Genomic DNA, 19,982 nt, shown 5'->3' with positions numbered 1-19,982 from the left:
CACTGCCTTGTATTTTTGTTTTAGGAGAAGTCTCTGATTCGGAAAGCAACAGCTCCTCATCTAGCTCAGATTCAGATTCTTCATCTGAAGATGAGGAATTCCATGATGGCTATGGAGAAGACCTGATGGGAGATGAAGAAGACCGAGCTCGACTGGAACAAATGACAGAAAAGGAGAGAGAGCAGGAGCTGTTTAACCGGATAGAGAAGAGAGAAGTGCTAAAGAGAAGGTGAATTTTATATCTGTTGGTATTTGGTAGCAAATTCATACAGGCTGTATGGACAGTATGCTGTGCTTTCACATTTGGGGTCCAAGCATTCAGCACTATAAAGTGAATTAAGCTTCTTTGTAGATTTTTTTGTGTAAACTGTCCTTATAGCTAGTTGAGAAGCACACAACAGGAATTCTGGCCGTTCTTGTAAAAGTCGGTTTCTGAAAGTTTCTTAGCTGTTGAATACGCGTGGCTCTGTCAGTTACTGTTGTAGCCATATTACTGCTTTGCACACTATATGCCAGACAGTTAGAAGGACTGTTTTCTCTTCTGTCTTTTTTGTATTAGCTGTCACACACTGATACTTTGGAAAAAGGCAAACGAAGTGTAAGGTGTATATGAGCTTCTGGAATTTTTCAGAAAACAATGGTGAAGCACAGAGCAGTGTTAGGGTTGCCTGTGTATGGGTGTGAAGCTGGTTGGGGCCCTAACAGGAGAGAGAGAGATTGAAATAATGAGGAGCAATGTTGGATATGTCATTTTCAAGGGTGGATTTCTACCTTAGGTGTTGTAGTTTTGTTTATCACTGTAACAGTGTCCTGTCAGGCAGCTTCCTTGTAGGAAAGGTATCTTTCTTCTCATGTGTCTTAAAGAAAAGATTTGGCATGTGTGCAGCAAGTTTTCTTGAGTTTCTTCCCTCTTCAGTGACTTCTCTCTTTTCTCACTTGCTGATAAATTTCTCTAGAGGACTGACATCTGTTGAGTAAATCATGTCAATATAAGCTACTGTCAGACTGTCCGTTTGTCCAAGCCATAGTTAGACCACTGCCTGTCTGTGGTTTTAATACTACTTTCAATGTCTTCTCTAGTTTGCTGCTATCCTCAAAGGGATCAAAATGAGTGAAAGAGTGGATTTAGATCAGTTAGAAGGACACCATATTTTTTAATTTCATTCAGTGTTCCGTGGTAACTGAATGTCTTCTAGAATGAATGCTGGTGAATACTTGATAAGAAAAAGCTAAACAGTCTAAGCTTGAGTTACTGATTTAATCTGTCCTGTTCTATGTAAAGGGGTTTGCAGGTAGAACTAAGGAGGTGGTGGCAGGGGGTAGTTCTTTAACTTTTTGGTAAGTTGAATCTTGCAAAATGCTGTCTAGCTCTTTGTACGTACATTGTGCTGTGAGTTCATTGGGATTACAGCAGATGTTGCATGTGATACAATGCCTGTGCCCTGTGTGTTATGCTTCATGTTAAAGGCATAAAGGGCAATGAGCTCATCTGGCACTTCAGTTTCTTGTCTATAAAATCCAGGTGTAAAGGACTGAAGAAGAATGGACTGTGTAATATATATATGGATAACACATTTTGAATTTCAGCTATTGGAAGTTTTATGTAGTTTTTTTTCTTGTGTTTGTCTACATGCACACTTTACTAAAGTAATGACCAGTCCACGGTGCAGTGGAATCTCAGTCACAGGACAATTCCAGTGAAATCACTACTCTTCTGAATACAGTGATTCAGAAAATCAAAAAATAACATTTCAGGGTGACATATTTCGTGAAGGTAGAAATGGAAGTGACTAAATTGGACTGCAGAAACTGCCTGAGTCTGATTGGAATATAGCTGCTGAAGGAGGACTCACTGTGACTTCTTTGCAGTCGTTCTTATACAGGCCAGTGCCAGTAGGAAGGTCGAGTTTAAGCATGAAAAAGTTAGCATGATAGTGGCTTTAAACAACAGAGTTCTTAGCTGTTGAGATTCAAATGATACGAAATAGCCAATTGTTTTTAGAGTTGGAGGCAGCATGCAATGGTCACTACACTGGCAAAGATGAAGATGGGGTAAGGACAGATTTCTGGGGAGCAGCCATTACGATGTGGTCTCCTCAGCTTTTAGGTTAGCTTGTCTCTAAGCCTGCACTTTTCTATGCTCAGCTTTTCTTCACCTTATTTTTCTTGGGGGGGGGAGGGGATGGGAATGGGGGACAGGATAGCATTAGAAGGTTATCCATCTCGGGCATCAGTGGAAGTGTTCCTTACAGCCTACTAACAAGTTAAGCCGAGATAGCATCTGAGGGGTACTTTGCCTACTCAGGGAGAGAGCATTCTTTCATACATTCTCTTTGTTTCAATATCTGCTACTAGATTTGAGATCAAGAAGAAACTAAAAACGGCGAAAAAGAAAGAAAAGAAAGAGAAAAAGAAAAAGCAAGAGGAAGAGCAGGAGAAGAAAAAACTCACACAGATCCAGGAATCCCAGGTAGGAAATGAAACTGTCCTTGGTAACAAACCCTTTTCCCTTGGCAACAGGAGATAGGATGCTGCCTCTCTCTGCTCCTTATGTTTTCCCTTAATGTCAAACAGTGTGGTAAGCAGGTCAGAATTTAGTTCATTTATATGCTCAAGCTATCTTTAGCCTTTCCAGTTCATTTAAATAAATTAACATCTTTGGCCTGCTAAGGGGTGCACTGATAACTTCTTTTAATGAAAAATGCAAAGTTGCAGCTGTATCTAGAGTTACTTGTGATAGTCCTCCCATATGAGAACAGGAAAGCAACCTTTTGCAGTTCCTTTAGCCAAACTTCTGTCATTCAGTCTGAAACATTACATATGCAGTCTTTCTTGCAAGTGAAAGTTTGAGAGAGCAGGCCAGAAACTGCTCAGCTGTTGTCTTCATTATTTTGTGTGCACATACAATGGAAAGAATGCTTAATTTCTTCTGGTAGGGGTGTGAAGGAAAAGCCTGAATGCTAGGAGGAACAGAAATAGTTCTATAGTTTTTTCCACCTCCAGTAGAAAGAAGATAGTACCAGGTTTTGGGGTGAGGCCCCTGTAACTGAACTGTAATTTCCAATGGTTAAGACCCTACCCTAAACTATTTATACAGTCTGGGCAGATAGGCTCCCAGAATGGGATGGGATTCATCTTGCCTAACTTTAGCCAAAACCTACTTGATTGTTTGCACTTGTCGTCACTTCTGTCATTGTGGAATACAGGAGGACATCTCCAGCTGGCAATTTACGCCATGTTATTTTCTAGTGAAACAGATGTTTAACACTTAAATCAAATTGGGTGAGATGAGTTTTCCCTTGGGCACATGTTAAGTGGAGTGAATCTCATCTCCCTACCCCTCTCAACTCCATATATGTAGGTGTGTGTATATACTTATATAGTCTATATATACAATACATAATGTGTAGACTCATATACATATATGTATATATAAAAGGCTCTCATGCAGAATTCTTTTACAGTGCCTTCCGGAAATTACTTTGACTTACTTTAAATGACTGTATCTTATGCTTATTATAGAAGCTGCTTTCTGTGCTACCTGCTATTCCAGATAGACCTGTTAGAAACAGAAAATATTAGAAGACTTACAACATTTAAGATTCGGATCCATATTGCAGACTTTACACACAAGTTTATTTCTGCTTTAAGTATTTTTTAACATAGCTTTTCTCTTTGCTCCTGAATGAGAACAATTGCCTTGTTTTGGCCTTGCAGAAGGAGAAGCAAATGAGAAGAATATTCATCCAATTTTTCCTCATTACTTGTTAGTTGCAGAATTACTTCCATTTTATTTCTCTAGTCCTTTTTTAACTTTACGGAGGAGTTTTGAGACTAAAACTTGGTGGCAGAAATGTTCAATAAAGTGTAGAATATGTCAAGAAAGTGTAAATATGGTCATTATTTTTGATACGAAGTAGAAAAAAGAAATATGCTTTGGATTTATTTCCTTCTCCCTAGCCTATGTAAAAATGAACTTGAAAAAAAATTATTTCAAAGTGGAGTTTGTTACTAGTTTCTATTTGAAAAGTTTTCAAAGTGTGCAAACAGTCTTTGTTTTAATGCATTTCAATTTATGGATTGCACTTGGTGTTGAAGGACTTTCTGTGCATGTTTTTAGGTCATGTCACATAACAAAGAGCGGCGATCAAAGCGGGATGAGAAGCTAGACAAGAAATCTCAGGCAATGGAGGAGCTAAAAGCAGAAAGAGAGAAAAGGAAGAACAGAACAGGTATGAAAGCGTGTTGCTATTGCTACAATTTTTTTAGGCATTATTACAGCTCTTTGTGCTACTTCCTGTTTCTAATTAATGCAACAATCCCACACCTTGGAGTGAATGAATTCTGTGTCTGTGTTTTCCTTGGTCTTTTGCCCAACATGACCACCTGGGGTATTGTTTGGTACCACTGATGCTCTATTCCTCCCCTCTGCCCCTCCCCGGAATGGTCTGAAAACAAAGCAAACTTTCATCGCAGTCCATTGAATGGCACTTAGTAATGTTTAGTTTATGTATTTCAATTGGTCACTTAGATTCTGTTATTTAATCTCTGAACGATCCAAACTGTATCTATTGTACTTGTGCTACCTTGTCTACATTTGCCTCTTTCTTTACTGGCACATCATCTTGTCTGTCTTGCCACAGACTTTTGATGCAACCCTTTTTGTTACTCTGCGGGGTTTTATTGTGCTCCTATGGTGGGTTGACCCTGGCTGGACACCAGGTGCCCACCAACACATCTCTATCACTCCCCTCCTCAGCTGGACAGGGGAGAGAAAATATAATGAAAGGCTCATGGGTAGAGATAAGGACAGGGAGAGATCATTCAGCAATTACTGTCATGGGCAAAACAGAACCAACTTGGGGAAATTAATTTAGTTTACTACCAATCAACATCAGAGTAAGATAATGTGAAAAAAAAACCCCTAAATCTTAAAACACCTCTCCCCCCCTTCTTCCCAGGCTTAACTTCACTCCCGATTTTCTCTACCTCCTCCCCCTGCGCAGCGCAGGGGGACAGGGAACGGGGGTTGCAGTCAGTTCATCACTCCTTGTCTCTGCCGCTCCTTCCTCCTCAGGGGAAGGACTCCTCACACTCTTCCCCTGCTCCAGCGTGGGGTCCCTCCCATGGGAGACAGCCCTCCATGAACTTCTCCAACATGGGTCCTTCCCATGGGCTGCAGTTCTTCACAAACTGCTCCAGCGTGGGTCCCTTCCATGGGGTGCAGTCCTTCAGGAACAGACTGCTCCAGCGTGGGTCCCCCGCGGGGTCACAAGCCCTGCCAGCAAACCTGCTCCAGCGTGGGCTCCTCTCTCCATGGGTCCACAGGTCCTGCCAGGAGCCTGCTCCAGTGCAGGCTTCCCACGGGGTCACAGCCTCCTTCGGGCATCCCCCTGCTCCGGCATGGGGTCCTCCACGGGCTGTAGGTGGATATCTGCTCCAGTGTTAACCTCCATGGGCTGCAGGGGGACAGCCTGCCTCACCATGGTCTTCACCATGGGCTGCAGGGGAATCTCTGCTCTGGTGCCTGGAGCACCTCCTCCCCCTCCTTCTTCACTGACCTCGGTGTCTGCAGAGTTGTTCCTCTCACATATGCTCACTCTTCTCTCTGACTGCAGTTGCACAGGTTGGTTTGGTTTTTTTTCCCTTCTTAAATGTGTTATCACAGAGGCGCTGCCACTGTCACTGATGGGCTCAGTCTTGGCCAGCGGCAGGTCCGTCTTGGAGCTGGCTGGCATGGGCTCTACTGGATATAGGGGAAGCTTCTAGCAGCTTCTCACAGAAGCCACCCCTGTAGCCCCTCCACTACCAAAACCTTGCCATACAAACCCAATATAGCTCCGCTCCAAACATGAGATTTTTTTTTTTTTCTCCTTGCAAAACAACGAGTTATCATAATAGTTTTATCTTGTATATCCAGTTATGCCCATCTTGTATTGCTATGTGCAGTCAAGTTGAGAGTCTGAAGGTAAGTACAACTGAGATTTAAGATGCTTTTAAATACTTTCATTTCTCTCTTTGAATATATACAATGGAGTGCTTAGCTTACTAGTGGATTTGAACATGTGGCACTTGTATCCAGTGTAAAATTAACAGCTATCTGCCTCTTTTTTTAAAAAAACAATAAGGTTTCAGTCTAAAAGGAAGCTCTCAGAAAATTTACAGCTTGCTTTTCCTTGTTCTCTGTCCTTCCCCCAGCTGAATTGCTTGCAAAAAAACAGCCATTAAAAACTAGTGAAGTATACTCTGACGATGAAGAGGAGGAGGAGGATGATAAGTCTAGTGAGAAAAGTGATCGCTCATCCAGATCCTCATCCTCTGATGAAGAGGAAGAGTAAGTAGTAAACACGGGATTATGATTACTTGTGAGTGTGTATTCAAAAACAGAGGTCCACTTCATGTAGACATATGCTGTTTTAGAGGATTGTTTGGGGGCAGTTCAGTGTCTCTAAAGTGGTTTTGACTCTGGGCACGCTTGCATTGCTCAGATTTGAGTCCTTGGCTTCTATATCATGGTTCATGGGATTGATTTACCTTGGATGGGTTTGCAACTTCAGTTCCTTGCTGTTACCTTTAGCCCCATTTACACTGTCATTTAGAGATTTGTTTAGTCCTACAGTTCAGCAGCTGCAGAACCCTGGCATATTAGGAGGGCAAAGATACATGCTGGCTTATCTTAAAGCATTACCCTATAAACTGCTTTGGTGTGTGAGTCTTTCTGCTTTGTCGTAGCAGAGGCAGTGGGTAGCAAGCATGGGACTTTGTGTTAAGCTTTTCTCACGAATGCTAAATTCACATATCTACAGTCAGCTAGTGCATGATGAATCATTCCATTTACTAGTAATTTAAATAGTTAACACTCATGCTGCACCTTGCTCAGGACCCCTTTTTTGGTGATTATGTCTCTACTTTTTCCCTTTACTCCTTCCCACCTTTCCCAAATCAGGAAAGAAGAAATTCCTCCTAAGTCCCAGCCAGTGTCCTTGCCTGAAGAACTGAACAGAGTACGGTTATCGCGACACAAGCTGGAACGCTGGTGTCATATGCCCTTCTTTGCCAAGACAGTCACTGGCTGCTTTGTCCGTATTGGCATTGGCAATCACAACAGCAAACCTGTTTATCGGGTGAGTTTAGTTCCCAGCGATTTAGTTCTTTTTATAGTGCTGTAATATAATATTTGCAGCTTAGCAATTCTCAGGTACCTGTGATTGTTTGAGTGATTAACATAAAAAGATTGCTTATAACCAGAAAACGTAATTGCTGCCAAAGAACTGGAGGAGGCTCGTTTAAAAATAAATAAATCTATGGGACCAGCTAGGTGAAGAGATACATTTAGTGAAAGAGAGGGAGCACTAACAAAGCCTGTTTTCCAGCTTTGGTTCCTGCTGTCTTGTCTCATCATTTGTATTGCAAACTAGAGTTCAGGACTCTGCTTTGACCAAGTAAGGATGAGTAACGTTCACTCTGTATTTCTGGGATTGTTCCCAAGTTATTGCGTGGTCTCAGTTCTTTTTTTACAAAGCGTTTTTAGTACAGCAGTGTGCCTCAGAAGAGAAGGTGACTGAGAACACAATTTTGTTTTTCTATTTCATTGCTGTAACTGCACAATCATAGGATGCAATAATAGTCTCTAAAATTGCATTGAAAAGGTCCCCAGAGGGGGCTGTGAGCAGCACTGGTGTATTTCATTTGGGACATATGTTAACCCAAACCGGTGTTAATTGAAAAGGAAACAGAAAAAGTAGGAAAGTGTACGTCATTTGGTCAGGAAGGCCGAACTGAGAATACATAAAAACTGCATCAAGCATTCAGATGGTATAATTTGTCAGCTCAAAGGTGATGCATGAAGCAACTAATTCAGTACCTGGTAATGTACACTGAAGAATCTTGCTTTCCTTGATCTAGTTAGAATTGTTAGTTAAATTAAGGTTTTTGATCTTTAGTGAAAAGGCTTGAATATACCAGATACATTCCAGGAACACAAAAAAAACCCTCTTGCGTCCTTCCTCTTGTGTATTTTACTCCATGATACAGGTTGCTGAAATAACTGGTGTGGTAGAGACTGCAAAGGTTTACCAGCTTGGTGGTACCCGGACAAACAAAGGACTACAGTTGCGGTAAGATACCAAAGTAATCCTCATCAGTTCATGAATCAGTGTCCTTTTCATAGCAAATAAGGTTCTGTGTGTGGTTTGGAGATGACAGCTAAAAAGCAGACTGGGCCTTGCCATGCCGCTTACTGCTAGAATGTTGGGGTCGGGTTTGTTTGGGTTTTTTTCCCCTTGGGCGTAATAGAAATTATAAAAAACCTTATGCAAGTACTTGTGATTGTGTTAACACCTCAGCAGTTCATTTGCATTAGTAACCTGTGATTGCTTGTGTATGCCTCTTGAGCTTTGCAATACTCTTTTATATCTTTTCTCCACTGTTGTCATAATCAGATATATGGCATATGTGTTACAAAATAAAATTGTACTTTGGGGGGAAGAAGCTGAATGCAGCATCAGATTTCTCAGTTGTTCTTACAGCCCTTATAAGGATCATGAGGTGAAGATTAACAGTTACAATACAAAACATCCTGGTGAGATAGGACAAGACGACATTAATCATTTGGGAGAAACAGGAAGGTGTGTGGAGAATGCACATGGGTGCAAGTGTGGAGTAAAAAAAAAGAAATCCGTTGTGACATTCAATAACTTCTTAGGCTATCTCAGGAGAGAGCTCCATGCTTTGAGTGAAATTTACGCTGTGGACACTAATTTTAGTGTTGGTTAGTAGCAGTGTAGTAGTTTAGCTGGTAGTACCAAAGGCAGTGCTCTGCAGAAAAGCTTTAGGGATTTCTGGCTTTGACTGGCCAACAAATCAAAAATTAGATGGGGGTTGGCTCCAGCACTGTATAATTCAGTACTGCTTAAAGGTTACTTCTACTGGTACAAACATGAAAGAGCTTTGTGTTTCCAAAGATCATGCCATGGGTCACCAAATAGGGTACGTAAGGTTTAGGTGTGAGAAGTCTGTTTCTGTTTTCTCCTGAGGGTTTTACTGCCACAACTGAGCAACTGTTTCCTGCAGACTCACTGTCTAGTGTTCCTTTGCATTACTACTAATAGCTGAGGTAGGCTCCTGAACTGTCGCTGACCTGACTGAGATTAGGAATAGAGAGCATGCAAGCCACAGGAGTAGCCATAAGTGTCTGGTTTTGGGCTTCTTGAATCAATTTACACCGATAGATCCAAGATCACAGCTCTGTACCATCAGAGAGAGATGTTGTTACACTTTCTTGTTGCAGGCATGGCAGTGATTCACGTGTATTTCGTTTGGAGTTTGTCTCCAATCAGGAATTTACTGAAAGTGAGTTTATGAAGTGGAAGGAAGCGGTAAGTTTGCCAGACTTTAGTTTCTTCTTAGCAGCCTTCAGCCAAGGATACTTTTAAGTGGATAATACTCTTTCTCTCTTGTGTTTAGATGTTCTCTGCTGGGATGCAGCTGCCCACACTAGATGAGATAAACAAGAAGGAAGTGTCCATCAAAGAAGCCCTCAACTACAAGTTTAATGACCAGGACATTGAGGAGGTAAACAGTGTGTTGTAGTGAGGCTGGGTGACAGGAACTCATGGAGTAGAGCACTAGCTGTTAAAAAGCAAAACGATCATGGTATTTCCTTCCTGAGAAGAAAATAAAAGACTCAGAATGAAGTTGCATAACTGGATAGAGTAGCTTGGTGATCCAGCTGTTCTTTGGTGCTCACTCCTGCTTTACTTCATCCTTTGTGCCCTGTTACCTCCACTTGAATATGTGTCGCAGAGCTCTGAACTCCTGAGTATGGCAACTTAGTTCTCAAGTTCTGAAAAGCTAACAGCATCATGATAGATGCAAATATCACAGTTTCTGCAGTTTAATACTTGCTTAATACTGACCAAATGTGATTAGCATCAGATTTTTGTAGGTCGTAAGTGAGGGGAATGGAGCTGTAACTCATTACCGAGTCACAAATTAAAAAATGCAGCAGAGAAAGAGCATGAGTAAAATTCTGTGGCAGTAAGTACATTTCTTAGGTGATATTGATCTGTTGCTTCTAGTGTCCAAGTATTGAAACAGCCATTTCATATTTGCATATTCTTGCTGTTCCCTCTGCATCTTACAGATTGTGAAAGAGAAGGAAAGGTTCAGAAAAGCACCTCCGAATTATGCTATGAAGAAAACTCAGCTGTTAAAGGAGAAGGTGAGAGATGAGACCTGCAAGCTTGATGCAGTCTTTGATTTTGAAGAACTGGAGCTCATCTGGATTTTGGCAGTAGTCAGCAGTAAGACGACTTTAACTATGCAGCTAGAAGGTGGATCGCAAGGTTCATTGCTGGGTTCAGAACACTTAGAACCCAGTTAAAGCTGTTGCATTCTTCTAAGGGCAATTGCTAACAATTGTAGCTGGCTTTTTGTGTCCTTTAAACAAGAAGGTCTTAAGCTGTTCTGCTTTAGAAACTCTTTTTCTCTTTTCTTTTTCCTTTTTTTTTTTTTTTTCCCCCCCCCCCCCAGGGTACCCCATAATAGCATTTGAAAGTTCATTTCCTATACTTTTTAAAATAGGAAAAATAGAAGTCATGTTAAATTGTCTTTTACTCTGGGGTGACTGAATTGTCACTTTATGGCCAGTAATTTATACTGAAAAGAATATGTTGCTGAAAGATTTACTTGCCACTGAATGGTTTTACATGTAGACCTCCTGGAACGAATAGACCTAACAGTGCTGAGAAGTCAAAGCTGAGAAGTTAAGTAAACAAGCAGTCTTAAGTATCTCTGAAGATAGACATAACATGTTTTGTATGGTTTTATTCATGCAGTCCTTTTTCAAGACATTTGTGCTTCATATACAGTAAAAACAAAGAGTTTTTATTGATCTTTAGTTCTGCATTCTTTGGTTTAACTGTGGTGTTCGGTCATCGTTTTACTATGCACGAGTATGCGAATTGTTAGTTTTCCATTGCAGAAGAGTGCAGTTGCTTTTTGTTGTCACCAGGTGGCATAATAAGCTACTGTTGTTGGTCCGGTAGTGTGGTAGGGGACTCTCCAACTCCCTGAAATAAGTGGCAACTGACAGTTGCAGAAATAATCATTCTTTTCCTAAGCTGGTAAATAGTGATATTAAATTTTAATCACACCTGTAACTTAAATCATCTAACTGACTTGCCCTCCTCATGCTGGGACTGGTGTTCCTACGTCTTCCTTAGTTTAAGGGGTTTCAGAGGTTTTCAGAGTTCTTCAGAGTAAGAAGTCCTGTTTTGTCTTGAGCTGTAAGGAGGGTTTATCTCTTTGTTGTATTCTTACTACGCAGGGTAGAAAATTTGCAACTGGAATAGGGTTAGCTGGCTGATTCATGGGCCTATCCCTCGTTTCTCTGACTAGCTCTGTGGTAGAGAGTAGTGCCTAATGAGTTACTGTTTGGTTGAAGGCTATGGCTGAGGACTTGGGGGACCAAGATAAGGCCAAACAGATTCAAGATCAGCTTAATGAACTTGAAGAGAGAGCAGAGGCCCTCGATCGTCAACGAACAAAAAACATTTCTGCAATCAGGTAAGAAGCAGATATTGGGAATTTTCTTTCTTAAATAGTATCAATCAAAATATACAGAAAAGACTAACTAATGCAGTAGTGAATTAACTGCAAGAGTTTGTCTCTTCTTTCCTGTACAATATATTGATGAAATGCGTATCATGATGGCTGTATTAGTGTTTGCCTATCTTCACTTCCCTGTATCTGTCATTCAATTAAAACTGTCAAAAATGTAAACTCTTTTCCACATACACCAGGTAGAAGTTGTGTTGCAATAAAAGTAATTTGTGATCAGGATGAAGCTGCAAGAATTCTGTCAGGCGTTTTGTCATTGATACATGACAGTCACTTTCTTTTTCTTTCCCCCACCCTCCTTTTTTTCCTTTCTGCAGTTACATCAACCAGAGGAATAGAGAGTGGAATATCGTTGAGTCTGAGAAGGCTCTTGTGGTAAATAGTGCTGAATTAATACTTCTGTACCAGTAGAGATGAAATGATGCAAAGGGGGATAATTGCATGGTGAAGTTGTTCAATTTTTTTAACGACCTATGAAGTCTTTCATGTAGGCAAATTACATGATCTTAAAGCATTTTATCCTTTTGATCAACTCAATTATCAGCAGATTACTGACTGTAATAGTGACTTAGTGCATTTTGCATGGGAAAGAAATCAGAAAGGAGACTTCAGAGAATAAAATAGTAAAGGAAATACTCGATTCTCTACAGTGACACTTCTATTAAGGAAAAGTTAAGCTTGTTAACAAATGGTTAAGCCTTAACTATCCTGAGAGTTGTGCACCTATTTTCTGTGTTATATTCAGTAAGGACAGTTTTGCTCTGTGAAGCATAGGACTGTGGGTGTGTCAAAATCTTTCTAATCTGTACTGTTGTTGCTGGTTTTCCTCTGATCTTGATATTATATATAGCTGATGAGTGCTTGCATGGATGGGGTGCTGTGGGAGGATTTACATGGGTGCACGTAGCTAACTCTGCAAAACCATGTGCTTTTTCTTCTTCAGGCTGAAAGTCACAGCATGAAAAACCAACAAATGGACCCCTTTACTAGGCGGCAGTGCAAGCCCACAATAGTGTCTAATGTGAGTGTAATACTTAAGTTCAATTGAGGCAATTTGCAGAGAAACAGAAACCAATGTAATGCAGAGAGTAGGAAGGAAAATGTTGTTTGTATTCATTCCCAACTGTGCCATATGCTATTAACGCTCCAGATGCCAAGGTGAGATACAGTTGAGTGAGATCCTGGTGTCACTATCCCAAAAGAAGGAAAAAGCAACATTTTATTTTTAACGCAAAGTGTGAAGGACATAAGTGATGTGGGTATGTACATGGAGAAGCAAGTGTGGTTTAGACTTCTGTAGTGAGTTCTTCTATGTAGAATTACTTGGATTCAGTTAGCTCTGGGAAGACAGTTTCCTTTAGGTGTGAGTTTTGCTTCTAATTAGTTGAAGCTTTCCTGGAAGATCTGTGAAAGGAGAGAGGAGACCAGACATTTTGAGCCTGTGATGGATAAAGTAGCTTAACACAAACTTCCCCTGTGATACTCTGGCAAAACCTGGTATTGCAGTCCCTAGCTATATCTATGATGGGTAGCACGGCGATCAGCTCCTACTTCTAAGCAATCTGGCTTTGTTGAGGCCTGTTCTGGAATAGTATACGGTTCTGGTATCAGTACTTAAAAAAAACTGGTCAGGTTGGCTCTCATCAGTCTCCACAAACTGGCAAGAGAATAGAAAAGGAATTTTATTGCAGGGCTTGAATTACATAATTATTTCTGAAATAATTCTTTATTAGAAAAGAGTCATAACCGAGTAGTTTTATTATGGTAGACAACTATTATGTAAAGAAAATAGTCTTCTAAAGATTTCTTCTCTCTAGTAGAGTGTTCCAGCCAGAACTGTAAGCTGAAAGCAAATACATCTAACAACAGTGTTAAGACTAGTCACGGGAGCAAACAGTATCAACAGGAAATGTATTTCTCATGTTCTCAAAGAAAGACTTTCTGAAGGATAACTTTTAGTTTGTTACTGTCAGCTGCATTACACGTGTATCAGGGTGATTTCAATTGTCTCTGAGATCCTGAAGATTGGGCTAACTGATCTACAGCCTCTTATGGTTTTAGATTCATGGATATGAGCGCTGTTTTAACAAAATGGCAGTATAGTTTTTGCCAATTTAAATACAGTGATTTTTTTTCTTGCTTTCTTTCCTTTTTTTTTTTTTTTTTTTTCTTTTTCCCCTCTGCAGTCCAGAGATCCTGCTGTCCAAGCTGCCATCCTTGCTCAGCTAAATGCAAAATACGGGTCTGGTGTATTACCAGATGCTCCAAAGGACATGAGTAAGGCAAGTTTCCATTTCTGTCTCTGTTACGTTCCTCCTACTGTCACCATTTTGCTCTAGAAGCTTATGACTAATAGTAGATACATGCTTCAGTTCTAGAAATAGGTATCCTGTAGAGCATTATCATAAAAAAGAAACAGTTTTTTCTTTCTTGGGGAAAGAAAATTAAGTTTCTCTAGCAGTACGAAAGCTAAACTAAGTATGTTTGTGACAGAAGTGGTGAAAAAGCATTTTTATCTCTGTTTATCTGGACAGATAAGCGTTGGAGACTTACCTGTAGTTTTCATTTTAGGGTCAAGGGAAGGATAAAGATGTGAACTCTAAATCAGCCAGTGACCTCTCAGAAGATCTTTTCAAAGTGCATGACTTTGATGTAAAGATTGATCTTCAGGTTCCCAGTTCAGGTAGGTGTTCCAGCTGAGTTTGGGCATGTGATTGTCCAACTCATTATGGTGGAGCTCACTTCTTCCAGAATAGTTCTTTCAAAATCATTGGTGCGCTTTTGAAAATAGGAGCAAGGACTCTGTGTTTGTCATCTTGGCAAGTATCTTGAACTGAGGAGGAGGGGATGTGTGCTAGTGACATCCATTGAGAAAATAAGAACAACTATATTGTGTTAGACTGAAAGCCTGTATATCTCCATATCCTTGCTCCAAATGCCTAAGGAGAAAAGGAGGTAATGAGTGTTTTCTGATGTACTCTTCCAGTCTACAATATCTCTGACTTACATAATCTTTGGGGAACAGATAAGAGTGTTGTATTTAATAAGCCTTGAGATCTACCTTGATACTTACTTTGTTAATTTGTCTAATCACTTTTGAGGACAGATAAGCTTTGGGTGTGTGTGATGTCTTGCTCCATAATCTGTCCACATGCTATGTGGATAAAGTATTTTTATTTGATTTTTGAACTCACTGCTTTACCAAGTTGCTGTTCCCTAACTTTGGTATTGCAGATGGTATTGAAGCAAAATTTTAGGGGAACCAAAACACTGGGCAGGGAGTGAAGGTATGCTTATATACACAAACTTGCTGACCCTTCCTCTTTGTGATCTTGACTTTGAGAGCTGAGATGTGTGGCAAGAACAGTTTAGTGTCATAGAATCATTTAGGTTGGAAAAGACCCTTAAAATCAAGTCCAACCATTATCCTAACACTGCCAAGTCCACCACTAAACCATGTCCCTAAGCGCCACATCTACACTCTTTTAAATGCCTCCAGGGGTGGTGACTCAGCCACTTCCCTGGGCAGCCCGTTCCAATGCTTGACAACCCTTTCAGTGAAGAAATTTTTCCTAATATCCCATCTAAGCCTTCCCTGTCGCAACTTGCGGCTGTTTCCTCTCATCCTATCAAGCTGTTTTCCAGTGGAGGGAAAGCATAGGAGTGTACCAGTGGAATTTGACTCATGAGGCTTATTTTTTTTCTTGCATTACTGGAAGGATTAGATCTGAAGTTTCTTGTAGGACAACAGTTTAGGAAGTACTGTAAGAATGCACAAAGACTTAAAACCTTGTCAAGAAAGGGAAGTAGGAGAGGTGGTTTTTCCAAACTAGGTCAGGATTGGAACTCTGGGCATAAGACTAAAGAATGAGGTAGGATGCCAAGAATAGGAGACTTTCTGAAGCAGACAGTGAGAGTTATGAACTTCAGAGAGTTAGAGAGCGGACGAGGGTAAGGCACTAAAGAACACTGAAAACCAGGACGGTGACTGAAAGAGAAGGATGAGAGACACACAGTGTAGGTAGAGGTTTATGGCTGTTTTGGTTTTTTTTGCTTCAGAACACCATTGTGGCATCTTGCTCTGTACAGTCTCCTTTCTTAACAGAAGAACATGGGGATTGGTTAAAATGTGTATTGTAGACATGGATAGGAAGTTTGACTTCTGTCCACTTATTATCTGTCTCTTTGTGCTTGCTATTCTAATGGGATAATGATTTATCAAAGATCCCCGAACTGAGCCTGAAGGCTCTGTTTGTATTGTGATTTCAGTGTGCTGCAGAGTGGTTTTCTTAAGAAATGAAAGTATACTTATCGGCAGAAAGCTGGATTAACAGAGTCAAAATTGCAGATGCTTTACCTATGAAGATAAGTTACCAGATACTGCCTGTATTATTAACTGAAGTTCTAACCTGATGTATACTAGAGAAGCCAAACGTGATTTGTGGTGAAGTTGTCAGCAAAGGCAACAAGTAAAAATGTATAGTTTTCATGTGTTCCGGTCCTCACTCTTTTCTTATCCCCAACAGAATCTAAGGCACTGGCCATCACCTCCAAGGCTCCACCAGCAAAAGATGGTGCCCCTCGGCGATCATTGAACTTGGAGGACTACAAAAAGAGGCGGGGGCTTATTTGAGCATGCCCACTCTGCTGCTTCTGATCCTGCATGCTCCATGACGATGTCCTACCTTTTCTTCCTCCCTTTTCAGTTCTCCCTTCTGGGTTGGAGCAGCAATGGAGCTGGGAAGAGACTCTTTAAAACTGCCAGTCATCTGTAACATAAACCATTCAACTATTTACTGTATAGACCTCCCTTCTTGCCCTTTCTTCCTGCCCCCCTCACAAATGTGGATCTGTGCTATTTGGGGTTTTCCCATTTCTTTTAGTTTGAGTTTTGTTTTTATTTTGTTGATGCAGCTCGTTGGTCCACTCTGTGTTCAGTATTAGCCTGAGGTCTGGATTTCCATAGGAATCTCTTGGTGGTCGCAGAATCAGCACTTGGTGATCTCTCCCTACATACCACCACAGGCACGGTGAATAAACATTGGCGCAAGACCTTTGTGGCTGGAAGGTCATCTGCACTTTCTTCCTCCTCTTTTTCCTCCTTCATCCTAGCTTTGGAGAAGGGAATCTTCAAAAACTGGCTTAGGTTCAAAGTGTAAATTTTTTTGGGAGGGTTGTGTGACTTTTTTTCAGGTGTTTTTTATCATTTTTAAGCTGCAGTACTATTTGTATCCGTCTGTCACAGTTCTTTACGGCTGTTTTGAATTTCTACCAGCTGTACTTGAGCATCTGAAATTGCAAGAAAGAAACTCATTAAATGTGATTCTTCTTACTAAAACGGCTTGGCTGATATAGCTGTTTAACTTCATGTTCCCTTTTTTACTTACATTTAACTGATGAGAGAGAGGTACACAGCTCTTGATGTGGGACTTGTCATCTATAGCGCATCCGGAGTCTCCAGCTGTAACTGAGTGGAGTAGCTTTTTCTGGGATGGCCCTGGGGTGCTCATTGGTTGGGCTTTAATTTCTTCTCCAAGCCTCCAATATTACATATTTGTTAAGTCATCGTGTCTTCACTGGGCTCCAGCTCACCTTGTTTCTTGCTTTGTGAACCATTTAAACAGGGCTTCTATAAACAAACAAAAACTTAAAAAAAAAAAAAAAATCACTTTGTGTGGAAGGGGAAGGACACAGTAAGGACACAGTAGAAAGGTCAGTGGGTGATGTACGAGAGGTAGCTGATGCACGTTTTTCATATATAAACTGGTTCAAGTGGGGCGCAACACTAGCACAAGAATTATATGGCTTTATGGAATATTTGACTGGACACAAGGTGACAGCTAAATTATCGCTCAGGTGTAAAAAAAAAAAAAAAATCAGATTGTAAATATAAGTGACATTTAACAAAGAACTTTTCCAAACAAGATACAACTGAATATATGGAGCTAAGAACTAAATTAAAAGAGAATTAGAAGTCTAAAAGGTTAGAGGCCCTCGTTCAGGTAAGCGTGCAAGCACGTGTTTGTTCCTACTCAGGCCAGTACGTATATAATAACTTAAGCACTGAACTGGATAGGAATGTTTCTGGGGGACCCTGAAGAGGGAAAATGCTGATGCTCTTCTTGTGTCAGAGCATTACTGTTTTTCTGAAATCATACACTGGTTACGTTTAAACCTGTGTTTGATACTTTCTTGTTGGATTCTTAATGAAACTTTAATCTAGTTCTTATTTAACTTTCTCTTCCTTTTTTAACAGTAGCTTTAAAGAAACATCATGTAATTGTGTGCAGATTGATACTATGAACTGTGTATAAAAAGAAAATCAACCTATGAAGCAGCTCTTATATACCATGTAAACAAATAATTAGGAATCCTTCAATACTTATTTACCGAATAGTCCATAGTTCTAGGACACATGTGGGTTATTCTGTAAATATGTAATCATAGACTGCTTTATTTGATGGCCTATTTTAGCAGCTTCTCTGGAGTTGTAGTAGGCTTTCACATATATGTACTTTTAACTTCTTAAGAGTGGATTTATGGAATCTACCATGATAACTTCATAGGAGACATCATGATTCACTGTGTAGATATGCATTTGATATGATTTTGGTTTTTTCAACAGCTTCAATGATGTTACAGATTTGTAATAAAAAAATCTAAACTTATTTTGCAATAGCCAGTTTTCAAAATAATCACTCTCCAATGCTTTGCAGAAATAATTGCAAAATCAAGTGATTCAGGAACTGATTTTTCCACAGAAATGCCTCAGCTTTGAGGTACAGTGACAAGTGGTCTCTAAAGGTAAAGTTAACTCAAATTCAGTGTTTTTAATATGCTTGCCCTTGATGTATTGGTTTTAGATAACTTCTACACTTGGTAACACAAGAATAGTCTATACTACAGCCAAAACGTTGACGAGACCCATACAGTGTTGCAAGTAACTTTTAGTGGAGATAACTGAAACAGAGGAGATGCAGTGAGTTTAGAATGCAGATCTGAGTTATGGACTATGTCCTAGTTATCTGCAAATATGAAACTGCCACTTACCCTCTCAAAGTCTCTGGATTCTGCTGAAATACTGTTTTTAAGAGAGGCAACAGTCAGTAAATCATCATGCAAACCTCTTATATTGAGAATAATACATCAAGAAAGTACTCTTGAATAGTTACAGAACTGTGTATGAAAGCTGTAATCTTTTTTTCCTTTAAGTGCATGTAAAGGTGAGTGACTACACCTCCCACTCATTAGAGAGGGAGAGATTTGTTTGCTTTGTTTCACTGGTGTCCTAGCATAGTTCATCACAATTGTACAGACTTCTATAAATAAACTTGGTTTGTTGGTTTAATAAGGTTGATTGTTTATCCCTTGATCTGAGGTGCTAAGGGTTTCCTGTCTGGAATTTGTATTTTCAGAAACTGACACTTCATTTAGCAGTCTGGATGATTTTATTTAAAATACTAATACTGTAAAATAATTAATGAAAAGTAAGCCCCCTCTTTTGCAAGAGCAGCTGTTGACTTCTGGATCACTCTCTAACGACTAGAGTTGCTCCTCAACACTAGAATCAAACAGAGCCTCTTGGAAGGTCAGTTCACTTGCACCTCTGCTGCATCTCACTCAAAACACAGGCTTTGCTCATCTTGTAGAAATCCAGACTAGTTTTGTAATCAAAGATGCTAAAGCATGTAGCTGAACTTAGAGAAGCTACTGAACGAGATGAAGCAAGACTGTTGTCAGGGGGTGCTTGGTGGGAGGGTGAGACACAACAGGCATAAGTTGAAACAGGACAAGTTCTGCCAAGGTGTAAGGAAAAGCTTTTCCATCCTTAGGACAATCGGAGAGTAGACTATGTTTCCCGGAGAGATTGTTCTGTCTCTATTTTGGAGGTTTTCAAGAGAAGGCTGGATTAAGCCATGAGTAACATGATCCAACCTTGTAGCTTACCCAGCTTTGAGCAGGAGGGTGGACTGGAGACCTCCCTGAGCTCCCCTCTGACCTGAATTATCCCATGATTCTAGAAGTAATCTCATACTGCTTTCTCCAGTTTTGTCTGTCTTCCCTGCGTGTACTACCCCCTCCCCATCCCCCTTCCTACGTGCAGCGCACAGAATTTGTCTCACAGACATGGTGGCTTACCATGAGCTGTGCGGCATTTCCCAGCCCACATCCTTTCTGAGAGTTTCTGGGTGTGTGTATGTCTATAAAGTTCATGCTAGGGCTGTCTGTGAAACAAAATTGTATAGGTTTATCACTGAACAGGCTGGAAGACTCAGCCTTTTACACTGTAGAGGGAAGAGCTGTAACAGATTTGGTTAGTGAAGTGTTCCTTTGATGCAATTTGAACAACAAAATACATT

The 19,982-nt window shown here is 40.4% G+C and overlaps 1 protein-coding gene across 2 annotated transcripts in view; it reads left to right on the top strand.

Annotated features, from left to right (window-relative positions):
* The window catches only part of RTF1 (RTF1 homolog, Paf1/RNA polymerase II complex component), a gene marked incomplete at its 5' end in the record, with an annotated part of 34,043 nt that extends 15,075 nt beyond the window's left edge, over positions 1–18,968 (top strand). The window contains 16 exons of one of the 2 annotated variants that reach the window (XM_082318015.1): positions 25–229; positions 2,356–2,470; positions 4,121–4,232; positions 5,078–5,626; positions 6,199–6,334; positions 6,947–7,124; positions 8,035–8,117; positions 9,290–9,377; positions 9,466–9,573; positions 10,145–10,222; positions 11,447–11,568; positions 11,940–11,997; positions 12,566–12,643; positions 13,809–13,904; positions 14,194–14,305; positions 16,149–18,968. In XM_082318015.1, the coding sequence (XP_082174141.1) occupies positions 25–229; positions 2,356–2,470; positions 4,121–4,232; positions 5,078–5,626; positions 6,199–6,334; positions 6,947–7,124; positions 8,035–8,117; positions 9,290–9,377; positions 9,466–9,573; positions 10,145–10,222; positions 11,447–11,568; positions 11,940–11,997; positions 12,566–12,643; positions 13,809–13,904; positions 14,194–14,305; positions 16,149–16,255 (2,225 nt within the window). In that variant the 3' untranslated portion in view covers positions 16,256–18,968. The remainder of the gene's footprint in view (positions 1–24; positions 230–2,355; positions 2,471–4,120; positions 4,233–5,077; positions 5,627–6,198; positions 6,335–6,946; positions 7,125–8,034; positions 8,118–9,289; positions 9,378–9,465; positions 9,574–10,144; positions 10,223–11,446; positions 11,569–11,939; positions 11,998–12,565; positions 12,644–13,808; positions 13,905–14,193; positions 14,306–16,148) is intronic. The other variant, XM_082318016.1, reaches the window with a different exon arrangement.
* Between the last annotated feature and the right edge of the window lie 1,014 nt (positions 18,969–19,982).

Source organism: Platalea leucorodia (genome assembly GCF_965183815.1).
Source record: "Platalea leucorodia genome assembly, chromosome: 7".
In the NCBI taxonomy this organism is placed as follows: Eukaryota; Metazoa; Chordata; class Aves; order Pelecaniformes; family Threskiornithidae; genus Platalea; species Platalea leucorodia.
This window is presented reverse-complemented; position numbering and strand designations above follow the sequence as displayed.